Source organism: Scyliorhinus canicula, chromosome 12 (assembly GCF_902713615.1).
Source record: "Scyliorhinus canicula chromosome 12, sScyCan1.1, whole genome shotgun sequence".
Classification (NCBI taxonomy): domain Eukaryota; kingdom Metazoa; phylum Chordata; class Chondrichthyes; order Carcharhiniformes; family Scyliorhinidae; genus Scyliorhinus; species Scyliorhinus canicula.
Window position 1 is genome coordinate 6,106,589 of NC_052157.1, and position 14,226 is coordinate 6,120,814.

Sequence of the window (14,226 nt, forward strand, 5' to 3'; positions counted from 1 at the left end):
CTGGAGCAACTGCTGCTTCCGGATGTGGAAGGGGAGGGAAGAATTGGGGATATATACAAGTGACTGGGGGAGCAGGGAGGCGAGCGAGTGGTGAAGATCAAGGAGAAATGGGAAGGGGAGTTGGGAGGTTACATCAATTGGGGAGTATGGAGTGAGGCACTGCGTAGAGTAAGCGGGACATCCTCCTGTGCAAGGATGAGTCTTATACAGTTTAAGGTAGTGCACAGGGTGCATATGACTCGGGCGAGAATGAGTGCGTTTTTTCAGGGGGTAGCAGATGAGTGTGAGAGGTATGGGCGAGGGCCAGTGAATCACTCGCGCATGTTTTGGGGTTGCAAAAAATTGGGACAATTTTGGGTGGAGTGTTCGCGGTGTTAGCCAGGATAGTGGAGGAGGAAGTGGACACGGACCCTTTGGTGGCGATATTTGGGGTTTCAGAGAAGGCAGAGGTCATGGAGAGGACGAAGGCGGATGTTGTGGCCTTTGCCTCTCTGATTCGCACAGCGGCGAATTTTGCTGGAGTGACAGTCGACATCGCCACTGGGGGTAGTGGCTTGGTTGGGTGACCTATACACCTTCCTGCAGTTGGAGAAGATAAAGTATGAGTTAAGGGGCTCTTCAGGGGGGTTTGAGGAAAGGTGGGGGATGGTTGTGACCGTGCTTGAGGAACTGTTCGTCCCGGGGGAGTGGGGTGGGGTGTGAAAAAGGGTGAAAATATCTGGACAGACTCTATAGTTAATTGCTGGGAAGTATGTACGTTTCCCGGGGTGTTTATTTGTTGTAACCAGTTTTGATACATGCTTGTAATAAAATACATTAAAAAGAAACATAAGTTGTGGTGTGCCTCTATTGGAAGTTGTGGCAGCACTCTACTGGGGGGGGAAGAACTACAGTTCCCGGCGTGCATCCGGAAGGGACGCATGCACGGCGCCACGTGACGTCATTCCGTTGGGTGCCGCGTCACTCCGAGGAGCCTTCACCCGGGGGGGCGGGGTCGTCGTGCGGCTCGGCGGCGGTGCGGCAGCGGACCCGGGCCGCGATTATGGTTCGGAGAGAGAGGCGGTGGACAGGCAATCGGATTTAGCGCGAAGAGACGGTTTGACTTGATGGCTCCGAAACCGGACCCGAGACCCAAGTTTCAGGAAGGTGAGGCCCGCGGGGCGGCGCGGCGGACGAGCGGGACAATGGCGCCGGCCCGGCCAGGCCGCCCGCCCGAGTGCGCATGCGCAGCCAGGGCAGGGGCGCCTGAATGGACATTTGCCTAGACTCCTTGTATGTAAGCACATTGCAGCCCTTCCTTACTACTGCTCATTCTGCCATAACAAATAATGCAGAATATTACTCCCGCCCAATTGTGTGTGCGCTTTTTAAAAAACCATGTAACAGAAGATTCTTGTTAAAGCTGCTCTGTGTTTTCTCTTAAATTCAGGTTTGAGATCCCCCCCCCCCCCCCCCCCCCCCTCTCCCACAGATGGCAGATGGGCTGGGGTTTGATTTGCAACCATGACCAAAAACGTTGCATTCCGCTTGGCTGCCTGCAATGGAGCATTGTAGTGCGTCTTCCAGGCCTGTTAAATACCCTTAAAGTTGGCGCTGCTCCATTCCCAGGTGTATAATTTAGCAGGTTATAGTTTTGGGTGGCTTGGCAGCACAGTGGTTAGTGCTGTTGCTTCACAACTCCAGGGTCCCAGGTTCGATTCACGGCTTGGGTCACTGTCTGTGAGGAGTCTGCACGTTCTCCCCGTGTGTGCATGGGTTTCCTCTGGGTGCTCCGGTTTCCTCCCATGGTCCAAAGATGTGCACATTAGGCGGACTGGGCATGATAAATTGCCCTTGGAGTCCAAAAGGGTTGGGTGGGGTTGCGGGGATGGGGTGGAGGTGTGGGATGTTCGTTCCAAGGGCTGGTGCAGACTTGATGGGCCGAATGGCCTCCTGCACTGTAAATTCTATGAGGTTACAATAAATCAGCCCGATTAAGCTATGTGGCTTGATTAGCTAAAACCGTGCAATGTTTCCACCTTTTCAAATGCTGGGTTCCTGCTGGTTGGGAAAGCTGGAATTCTAGGATTGTTGGTATTTATTGAAAATGCCCTACCTCAGTTCGCATAATAGTTTTGCTGAAAGTGTAAGTAAATTGAGCATACACAGGGAAACTTCAAATTACATTTTTCTGATGTGTTACATGATTGCCAAATGGGAGGTGATGTTCAGGCCATGTTTAGGTCAGGATTGTGTTGCTGCTTTATACTGGCTGTGTACCTGCATTGGCAAATACTTAACTATAATGTGGAATAAATAAAATGTTGGAAGTACACAGCAAGTCCATTAGCAGCTGCAAAGATAGCTTAATATTTCAGGTGTAGACCCTTTGTCAGAACTCTTCTGACAAACAGTCTACATCTGAAACCGCCTGTATTTTCTTTTTTTTCAGGTGCTGATGGGCTTGCTGTCTTTTAATGTAACAGAATATGCTGGAATCACTTAGCATCTGTGGAGAGAGGTAGGGTTGATGCTTCAGGTCAATGATCTTTTGTCAAATCTGAAAGACAATTCTTTGATTTTATATTTTTATAGTTAAATGTGCAGCTTTTTGGATCATGGAGAGTTTCTGTACAATACAGATTGCGGATGAGACAGTTGTAAACTGGAGTATTGAAATATCACCGCTGACAGGACAGCATAATTGCGGTGTGACAAGTTTACATAGGAAGTTACCATTATAAATGCATGCACAGGAATTTTTAATGAGGGGAACTGTTGAGCTATTTGGTGAAACATGGTAGTTAAAACGATTGCAAAAAAGAAATTGACAGAGCTGGTTGAGAAAGTGTTTAAAAAGGCACATGGCTTACTGCGCTTTATGAATAAAGACGTAGAATACAAAAACAAGGTTATGTTATGGTGGGTCTTTTGTAAAATGGTTTCTGTTGTATGTCTAGCTCTGGGCACCACGCTTTAGGAAGGATGTGAAGGCATTAGAGACTGCAGAAATGACTTGGGAGAATGGGTCTCGGGGTGATGGATTTTAGCTTCACAGATAGACTGGAGAAACTCTGGGGGTGTCCTCCTTGCAGAAGAGGAGATTTCATAGAGGTGTTCAAATTTTTGGAATCTGGACAGAATAGATGGAGTCATAGAGGTGTACAGCATGGAAACAGGCCCTTTGGCCTAACTTGTCCATGCCATCCATTAAGCTAGTCCCAATTGCCTGCATTTGGCCCATATCCATCTGTACCCATCTTACCATATAACTGTCTAAATGCTTTTCAAAAGCCAAAATTGTTCTCGCCTCTACTACAGCCTCTGGAAGCTCATTCCAGGTACTCACCACCCTCTATGTGAAAAAAATACACCTCTGGACCCTTTTGTATCTCTCTCCCCTTACCTTAAGCCTATGCCCTCTAGTTTTAGACTCCTCTATCTTTGGGAAAAGATGTTGACTTTATCTATGCCCCTCATTATTCTATAGACCTCTATAAGATCACCCCTAAGCCTCCTACGCTCCAGGGAAAAAAGTCCCAGTCTATCTAGCCTCTCCTCATAGCTCAGACCATCAAGTCCCGGTAGCATCTTTGTAAATCTTTTCTGCACTCTTTCTAGTTCAATCATAACCTTTCTATAATAGGGTGACCAGAGCTGTATAGAATATTCCTGTCTCTCAGAATACCTTCTAACAACTTGCCTACCACAGATGTTAGGTTCACCAGTCTGTAGTTCCCAGGCTTTCCCCTGCTGCCCATCTTAAACAGAGGCTCAACATTTTCTACCTCTAAACTTCAGACACCTCACCTGTGGCTGTTGATTCAAATATCTCTGTCTGGGGACCCGCAATTACCTCCCTAGCCTCCCATAACTTCCTGGGATGCATTTCATCAGGTTATGGGAATTTATCTACATTGTTGGGTTATGGGCATACGGGTTACATGGGTTTAAGTAGGGTGATCATTGTTCGGCACAACATTGAGGGCCGAAGGGCCTGTTCTGTGCTGTACTGTTCTATGATGTGCTTTAAGCCTTCTCTGTAATATGTACACTCCTCAAGACATCGCTATTTGTTTCCCCAAGTTCCCTAACATCCATCCCTTTCTCAACAGTAAATACCGATGATAAATATTCATTTAGGATCTCACCCAAAACTTGTGGATCTGCACATAGATGATCGTGTAGATCCTTAAGAGGCCCTACTCCCTCCCTAGTTACTTTTTGCCCTTTATGTATTTGTAGATGCTCTTTGGATTCTCCTTTGCCGTATCTGCCAAAGCAATCTCATGTCCCCTTTTTGCCTTCCTGATTTCTCTCTTAACTCTACTCTGACAACCTCTATCCTCTTCAAGGGATCCACTTGATCCCAGCTGCCAATGCATGTCATATGCCTCCTTTTTGACCAAGGCCTCAATATCCTGAGTCATCCAGGGTTTCCTACTTCTACCAGTCTTGCCCTTCACTGTGAAAGGAATGTGCTTACCCTGAATCCTGGTTAACACACTTTTGAAAGCCTCCCACTTACCAGCCGTCCCTGTGCCTGCCAACAGACTCCCCCATCAGCTTTTAAAAGTTCTGTTTATTACCATCAAAATCGGCTTTGCCCCAATTCCGAATTTTAACTTTTGGGCCTGACCCTAACCTATCATTCTCCAAAGCTATCTTAAAACTAATGGAATTATGGTCACTGGTCCCAAAGTGATCCCTCACTAACACTTCTGTCACCTGCCCATCCTTATTTCCCAAGAGGAGGTCATGTTTTGCCCACTCTCCAGTTGGGCCATCCACATACTGAATGAGAAATCCCTCTTGAATGCACTCAACACATTTCTCTCCACCAAGTCCCCTAATGCTATGGCTGCTATGGCAGAGTAGCATGGTGGTTAGCATAAATGCTTCACAGCTCCAGGGTCCCAGGTTCGATTCCTGGCTGGGTCACTGTCTGTGTGGAGTCTGCACGTCCTCCCCCTGTGTGCGTGGGTTTCCTCCGGGTGCTCCGGTTTCCTCCCACAGTCCAAAGATGTGCGGGTTAGGTGGATTGGCCATGCTAAATTGCCCGTAGTGTCCTAATAAAAGTAAGGTTAAGAGGGGGGTTGTTGGGTTACGGGTATCGGGTGGAAACGTGGGTTTGAGTGGGGTGATCATGGCTCGGCACAACATTGAGGGCCGAAGGGCCTGTTCTGTGCTGTACTGTTCTATGTTCTATGTCCCAGTCAATGTTGGGAAAGTTAAAGTCCCCAATTGTTACCATCCTATTTTTCTTGCAGCTATCTGTAATCTCCTTGCATAATTGCTCCTCAATTCCCCGTTGACTATTGGAGGCCTATAGTACAATCCTATCAAAGTGATCTCTCCCTTATTTTTCAGTTCTAACCATGTAGACTCAGTGGGCGAACCCTCGGATATATCATCTCTCAGTACTGCTGTGATACTCTTCCCTAATCAGAAACCCAACTCCCCCTCCTCTCTTACCTCCTGTTTTATCTTTCCTATAGCATCTGGCCGAGTTGTCTTGCAAAGAGGTGGCACAGACTTGACAGGCTGCTTGGCCTCCTTTGTTCTAACCATCCTATGATTCTAATTTCTGCACAGTAAGATGTTTACTCTTCCTTCAATTATTCTGAGCAATATCTTGGCCTCTGTTCTCTTAACTTCAGTTGTCTTAAGACGATCGTTCTGCCCTACTTCCTTGCTTGTCTGGACAGTTACTGGTTCTTTGCGATGCCTGCCACTTTGTAGTCTTGCCTCAGTCTTGCAAAATTGAGAGATACTCACTCCTAGATGTCTTTCTTCAGTCGCAATGTATCCAGCTAAAACTTAAAAGCATTTCTACCTTACAAGGCCCCAGTTGCTAAGCAACGGCCCCATACTTCCAGTTTATTTGCTCTTCATGCGTGGCACAATAGAAACAGTTGTAACTGAATCAACACACACACACACACACACCCCTTTGTCCAGCATCAATCTAGCTATAGGTTTTACCCTTCTTTCCACAGAACCATTAAATTAAACCCACTTCAAACTATGCCTTGCTTATGTTTACCAATACAAATATAAATCCCTTAAAAAATACTTTTGTTTTTCTAACAATAAGGGCCAGGTAATTATTCTTATTCGGATTTAATTCTGAACTGAAACATTTAATGATGCACTGAATCAAATTAATCCCCCTCACCCTCCCCGACCCCTTTAATTAAAAAAACATCCTCCCCTGCATCTTTGGTTCACCCTCCCCACCAGCCCGCCGTGTTTTCTGGCTGACTGGCTCATTAACATTAGGCATTTTCTGCATTTAGGGACATGTCAGCGGCAGCTGCATGAGGAGTGGCCACTGGTTCGACATTTCGAACCTCTGAATCAGTATGTAACTGCAGCTACTTGGGCTATGCAGTATATAAAGTCCTGGTCAATATTTATTGCCGAACAAACATCACTTAAATAAATCAGATCTGATTTCTTTATCGAAGATGTTTGTGGGCCCTTGATCCACACAAATTGGATACTGTGTCTCCGACGTTACACTTATGACAGCATTGGGTATTTTCTATTGAGCGTTTTGACATGTCCTGAGGTTGTATAAGATGCTATACAATCTATCTTCTTTCAATTCAACCCCCTTCTCAAATTTATAAAGTGATTCAAACATTCTGCTGGTTCGAGGTCTAATGTTTGCCATTTTAAGTAATGTAATGCTGCCCTCTCATCCCCACCACAGTCTAACTTTGGTACGGCTGCCGTATTGGTCTTGCGTTGGAAGTCATTTACAGAAGGTCCCTAATCTGATTCCTGGAATGAGGGAATTTATTACATGAAAAGGTTGTCTTGTGAGGAAAGGCTGAGCAGGTTTGGCTTGCGCGTGTTGGATTTTAGAAGAATGAGAGGTGATCTTATTGAAACAGATCCCGAGGGGGCTTGGACAGGGTAGCTGCCGAGAAGATGTTTCCTCTTCTAGGGGATCTAGGAACTGGGGGGGGGGGGGGGGGGGGCACAGTTTCAAAATAATGAGGTGTCTCATTTAAGACCGAGATGAGAGTTGAGGATTATGGGAGAAGACAGAAAAGAGTAGTTAAGGCCACAGTCCGATTAGGATCTTTGGAATGATGGAGCAGGCTCGATGGGCTGAATGACTGTTTCTTAGCATAATATAAGATATGAATATTCACCCCAGCCACCCCCTCTGCTGTTTGATTCACTCCCAGCTCTTCCAAACCCATGCCACTGGACGTGGAGCATTAGTGAGGCCAGATACAAATGCTGAACAGCACAGTTAGCACAGACAGGCATTGAATTGCTGAAATATGCAGATACTCTCCAGACCATTGTTGCCAGTGCTTGCAGTGGGAATATGATGTGACTGACCTCCAGAAAGCAAGATGGTGGAGTGTTTCAGTAAAATATGCTCAATTCCTGTTGATTCAAAGTTGTATTTGCTAGGAAAATAGTTGCGTCTTCTGGTCATTTCAATTCAGCAATCTTAACAAAACACCAGCGAAGTTGTGTGCCTGATATATATTGAAATTAAACAACTTGTTATAATTTCTGAGTTAAATAAACTGGAATATAAAAGTTATTTCCTGGAAAAATGTGGATGGCGGTGTTAGTCATTTTGATCATTTCAATGCAATTGTACTAAAGATTAAATGTCAACCTTTATGGAATTAATCACTTTTGTTCCCTTTTTTTTACCAGGTGAACGTGTCTTGTGTTTCCACGGGCCATTGCTTTATGAGGCAAAGGTATGTGCTCCAGAAGCACTCTTCTTTCAAGAGGTTTTCTGTTTGGCGAAATGCATCTTTATTTGGTTTCTATTACTAAGTTACGGCTGGTATGTTTGTTCATCAGGAAAATATCATCTTTCTTTTCAATAAAGCAGCAATATCTCTGCAAACCAATCTGAAATCCGTCTCCTGTTAAATATGGTCTTTAGAGAGAAAGTGATAACAGGAAATTGTTGGACATAGATGACAGATTAATTGGCTTGTATCGAGGGGTGGGATGTTTCAATTATGGATTAATCAGAATTGAAAGTGGTTTGTTGACCATTTCTGCTTTATTTGTAAGGCAGCATATGCAACTTTTTCTATCTTTGTACTGGCTAAGGAGCTGTTTTTCTTGAGATACCCAAGTAAGGGTTTCTTAGTTACTGAGAAGACTCCCAAGATTGAAGAACAGTAAAAGAAGGCAGAGGTAAATTCATGATTTGAAGCTTGGGTTGCATGAGGGCAGAGGGGCATAAGGAGTCCACATATTCACATCCTGGAAAAGAGTAGGTTAGAGTTGGAGACTGCATACTAGTCTTGCTTCCAAATGAGTAAGGAGGACAATGTATTTGCAGTTTAGGAGGAATGGCAGGATTGTCACACAACTCTTCTGAACTACAACCGAATAAAAAGAGAGAAAGGTGAGACCGGTTGCCGTTTGTTGGGGTGGTGAGAGGGGAGAATACTGCTGATCAGACCAGTTTTGTTCTTGTATCCTGTGCCGAATTGTTAGTTGCTAAAAGAGGCTGTTCAAATATAGAAGCAGTAAGTTGGATAGATTTGGCCTTTATAGAGTTAACAATTTAATCAGAAATTTTGTATTTGGCATAATAAAGGAAACTCGGCTCCATGATGTCAGTTTCGGCTATAAAGGAAGTTTCATTTGATGTAAGAGCTGATAATGAGGCCAAGAATCACAGTAGGTGAAGGAAACCTTCACCAAAGGTTAGAGATGCATAGAACATACAGATGACAGTTACTGATTTGCAGGCAATACAAGACTACATAAATATGGAGGTGGGTGGTGGTGGTTGGGGGGGGGGGGGGGTGGGGGGGGGGGGGGGGTGGGAGGGTGGGGGGGGGGGTGGGAGGTGGGGGGGGGGGGGGGGTGGGAGGGGGGGGGGGTGGGAGGTGGGGGGGGGGGGGTGGGAGGTGGGGGGGGGTGGGGGGGGGGGGTGGGAGGTGGGGGGGGGGAGGAGGAGGAGGTGGGGGGGGTGGGAGGAGGAGGAGGTGGGGGGGTGGGAGGAGGTGGGGGGGGTGGGAGGAGGAGGAGGTGGGGGGGGTGGGAGGAGGAGGTGGGGGGGTGGGAGGAGGAGGAGGTGGGGGGGTGGGAGGAGGAGGAGGTGGGGGGGTGGGAGGAGGAGGAGATGGGGGGGTGGGAGGAGGTGGGGGGGAGGAGGAGGGGGAGGGGAGTTGTGTATAATGAAGGTTATGGAGAATATAATTTGCTTCAGTTATACTGGAAGGGGGCTTGGGGTGAATGCTGAAGTCATGGACTTCAAAATATATTGATGTGCATTGGAATTATCACATTGCAGGACCTTAACCATGTTTTCAATCGGTTGAGAACGGAATTGACACAAAAGAATAGATTAAGACGGCGAACCAACCTTAATAAGAGAATCATCAGATACTGCAAAGATGGTGATTTGAAAGGAAATCGGGTATCTATGAACATAAGCTGCACGTCTGATATCGAGAGCAGACTTGTTGGCATTTGAAAAGAAATAGGCTTTAAAAATCACTAGAGAAGAATTATCGGGTTTTTATTACCTGCTTGAAAAGGGCAGTGAAAACAGATTCAACAGTAACTTTCAAAAGAGGAATTGGATAAATACTTGAAAAAGAAGATGCATTACAAGGTGATGGATAAAGAGAAGGGGAGTGGGATTAAGTGGATAGCTGTTTCGAAGAGCTGACTGGCATGGCAGACACAGCCTTGTTCGGCATCGTATCATTCTTTAAAAAAAAAAAATTGAAAATAAATTTGGTGCCCAATTCTTTTTTTTCCCACTTAAGGGGTAATTTAATGTGGTCAATTCACTTACCCTGCACATCTTTGGGTTGTGGGGTGAGACCCACGCAGACATGGGGAGAATATGCTGCAGCTTATCATTCTGTAAAACTCCTCCGAATGGCAGAAAAAACCCCCAAAATGACAATAAATTGTGGCCAAATTATCATAGCGATGAAACTGATTCATCAATGCCATTCTCAAAAGGAACCTGTTATTCCTACCCTGTGTGCACCTGAATCCAGTCAACACACTATAGAGTTTTAAACATCAGAACAACTGCTTGTGTTTGTTTGGCTAGTCTGTATCGTATCTCCATTTATTTGGTTTGGTTCCACAGTCCTAAACACACTTGCTTGACAAATCTCAAATTTTCTTCACTGAAGGATCTATTTTGTTTGGTGATGTGCAATCAAAGTATTCTTGCTAGCATCAACTGCTTCCCAGAGCATGAATGATCATGTTCACTCAGCAATGATGAAAGTGCAGGAAATTGTTCTCCCCATTTTGTGTTGGTCACTACTGGGTAAAGTGCTTTTCCTTTACTAATCTAACAAAGAGTCTGCTCGCTCTTCTCCCAAATGCTAAGAAATGTAATATATGTGCTCCGCTATTTTCTGTTTTAATTACAAGGGTTCCTGTTTCTCATCATTTCCAGTAACTTCTAATTAGCAAGTGCGTGTGTTCATTGGCAGGATTGGACTTGGTTCTGCCACTGTGTTTGAACAGCTTGCCAACACTTACTTCAAGGCTCTATGTGAATGCAAGGTTGTTGTTTATCATAACTTCATAATTTTAAATTCCTGTTGTTAAATTTCTCCTTGATCGTTTCTGTCATGAACCGTGTTGTTTTTCCTGTCCTCCTTAAACTATTTACATTTTCAAGCAGGGACGGTTCTTTCATCTCTTGTGCTGCCAACAAAATTTAGCCTGTAAACCAGAAACGTAGAATTTGGCTATCTGGGTGGACAGGGCTTGGATGTGCTTTTACGTTGGGGTGGGATTGGGCGGTGGCAGTATGGTGGGTGGTAATCCATCTGGGAGGACACCCAAAAGGCCACGATCATTTTCTGTCTTCATAGAATGGCTACTTTTCATTCTTCTATTTAAGGTACTCACTAACTTTACTTTCAGACGCATAGTGGATATTCCTTGTTTAAAAAAAAGGATAGGAATGGCCTCTCCCCACCTGCCTCTCATAAGGCTAAGAGGGCATGTGATATCTTTACCGTCTTACCAACTGAGATCAGATCATTTTGCACAGACTGGGATTCTTTTTGAAATGTTGTGAATCTAAGGTGATTTGTTCCAAGCATGCCCTGTTAATATAGCTGTTTGAAGCATTGCCTGGGCACTTCACGTTGGTGGGTTTGGTTAAGTGCCATATTTTCTCCAATTGCTCATGTTGTGGAGTAGGCGCAGTGTATTCAATCAACTCCTTCAAGTTTCAGTTGCAAAAAAAATCAGCGTGAGATAAAAAGGGAAAAGGCTTTGAGTACTAATGAGAAATTCTGATCTGCATTAAATTGGCCACTTTTGTTTACAAATTAAGGTTGAATTTCCAAAGGAATTATCAGGGAACGAAATGAGGTAAATGCAGTGTACATTTTAAAACAATGATTGGCCTCCATTTGGAAATGTGTAATTGAAGTAGGGATTCTTATCCGTCTAAAGCTCCCTTTTTAAAAACTCGATAGCTTCGTTGATGTCCCAGCCGATTTACTTTCCAGTAGGAGCCCATCGATAGGCAGTTCAACTCCGTTGAGAGTAATTTCCCTTGACATCATGGCAGCATTTGACCGAATGTGTCATCAAGGAGCCTTTGCAAAGCTGGAGTCAATGGGAATTAGAGGGAAATCTCTTCACCGGTTGGGGTCAAAGCAAAATGGTTTTGACTGTTGGAGGTCAATCATATCAGTCCCAGGACTTCACTGTCGAAGTTCCTTAAGATTGTGTCCTTGACCCATCCGTCTTCAGCTGCTTCATCAGTGACCTCCTGTTCATCAAGGTCAGCAGTGGGGATCTTTGACGATGATTGCACATTGTTCACCATTTATGACTCCGATGCTAAAGCTGTCTGTGCTCATATGCAGCAAGACCTAGACAACATTCAGGCTTGGGCTGATAAGTGATAAGTATTGTGCTGTACAAGTGCCAGGCAATGACCCACAAGAGAATCCAGCCATCTCCTCTTTACATTCTATGGCATTACCATCACTGAATCCCTTGCTATCAACATTCTGGGATTACTTTGGACCAGAAACTGAGCTGCACCAGCCATGTAAATACTGTGGCTTCAAGAGCAGGTCAGAGGCTGGGAATTCTGTGGAGAGTAACTTATCTACTAACTCCCCAAAGGCTGTCCACATCCAGAAGGCACAAGTCAGGAGTGTGATGGGATACTCTCCACTTGCCTGGATGAGTGCAGCTCCAACAACATGCATGCAAGAAGCTCAAAACCATACAGGGAAAAGCATGCTGTTTGATTGGCATCCCACCCACAAACATTAACTCCCACCATCAGTGACGCAAAGTGGCAGCAGTGTGCACCATCCACACGATGCACTACACCATGTCACCCAAGGCTCCTTCAACAGCACCTTCCAAACTCATGACCGTTACCACCTAGCAGGACAACGGCAGCAGATGCTGGGATCCACATCACCGGGGGTAGCTGGAAAGGCCACATTTCAGTTACAATCAGATCAGCCATGATCTTATTGAATGGCGGAGCAATCTCAAAAGGGTCAAGTGACCTGCACCTGCTCCTTACTCTTAGTTTGTCTGGACTGCTGCAGTTCAAGAAGGTGGCTCACCAACACCGTCTCGAGGCCAATTAGACAGGCAATAGATGCTGACCTAACCAGAAATCCAGGTTTTGACATCTACTTTAAATTCCCTGGGAGGGTGGCAAAGGCTGACGCTCGCCCCTTTCCTGCTGTTCCTCCCAGAGCTCAGGCAGCAAAGACGGGCACTGAATTATTTTGGGGAGTCACCTGGTTTGTATAACATTGTAGGTAAACATCAATCAAAATTGGAAACTGATTTCTCCGTCTCGTTCCCTTTCATGAGTGCTTGTGTTCTGTTTAGGGGAATAATGATATTAAATTCCTTGATTTTCAGTGACTGATCCAGTTCAGTCCATTTTATAACGTGAGAATGAAGGTTTTTGATATTTTAGAGTACTGGATGTTGGGTGGATACTGGTTGGCACTGCCCTCTCACGGCACCGAGGACCTGGATTTGATTCTGACCGTGGGTGACTGTGGCGTTTGCACGTTCTCCCCGTGTCTGCGTGGGTTTTCTCCAGGTGCTCTGGTTTCTTCCCACAGTCCAAAAATACACAAGTTAGGTGGATAGTGACCAAAGATGTATGGGTTAGGTCATGGGGCGGTGGAGTGGGCATAGGTGGAGTGTTCTTTCGGAGGGTCGGTGCAGACTCGATGGGCTGAATGGCCTCCTTCTGCACTGTTGGGATCCTATGAATGTTGAGTTTTTTTCTTAATTTTAGAGTACCCTTTTCTTTTCCAATAAAGGGGCAATTTAGCGTGGCCAATCCATCTACCCTGCACATCTTTGGGTTGTGGTGGTGAGACCCAAGCAGATACTGGGAGAGTGTGCAAACCTCACACGGACAGTGACCCTGGGCTGGGATTGAACCTGGGCCCTTGGTGCCATAAGGCAACAGTGCTAACCACTGCACCACCGTGCTGCCCTGAACTCTTAATACTGCCCAGTCAAATACAGTGGCATTCTGGAATCTTTTCCAACAGTTTTGAGGATCGATCTATTTTATTCAGTCTGTTTTTTCAATGCAACCTAAATCAGTGGCCCTGGCTTTGATTCATTCGTTTACAACCTGACTGTTCTGTTTAATATATGAATATCGAGTTGCGTTTTAGGGGTACAGTATTGTGTGTGGAGTTTACTGCTTATCCCCAGAAATTCATTCCATACTTTGGTTTTATTTATCCTCAGTTGGCATGTAATTGGAAAGGTTTGGTAACTAATATTGGGATATCAGACCTTGGGCCAGGAGATATTGAGGTTAAATCTCATTGGGGTTATTCAGACATTCCTAGATGATGGAGAGCATACCGTGCCTTGGCTATGGTGAAGGAATGCTTGTTCTGTTACAACAATGGGAACGGAGATTGGAACACAGCTGACCTAATATATATAGGGGCGACGGGGGTGTCTGGGGGAGATGGGGTGGCTGGGGGGAGTTGAGTTAACTTCAATGAGATAAGAATACATTTGAATCAAATGAGTTGGAATCAGTTACTAGCAGAAATATTGGTGGCTGAACAATGGGACATATTCAAAGAAAAAGTATTGCAGGCAATGTCATGGTATATTTGCTTGAAAGGGAAAGGTAGGGATAATAAATCCAGAGTACCTTGCATGACAAGTGAGATAGAGGTGAAGATGAAAAGGAAGGAATGTCCCTATGACAGATATTGGGTTGAA

The 14,226-nt window shown here is 45.2% G+C and overlaps 1 protein-coding gene across 1 annotated transcript in view; it reads left to right on the top strand.

The window, feature by feature from the left end:
- The first annotated feature begins 962 nt into the window (after positions 1-962).
- Positions 963-14,226, top strand: part of morf4l1 (mortality factor 4 like 1) — an 83,816-nt gene continuing 70,552 nt past the window's right edge. Inside the window, 2 exon segments of the mRNA XM_038812959.1 lie at positions 963-1,146; positions 7,672-7,718. Coding sequence (XP_038668887.1) covers positions 1,107-1,146; positions 7,672-7,718 — 87 coding nt within the window. The 5' untranslated portion in view covers positions 963-1,106.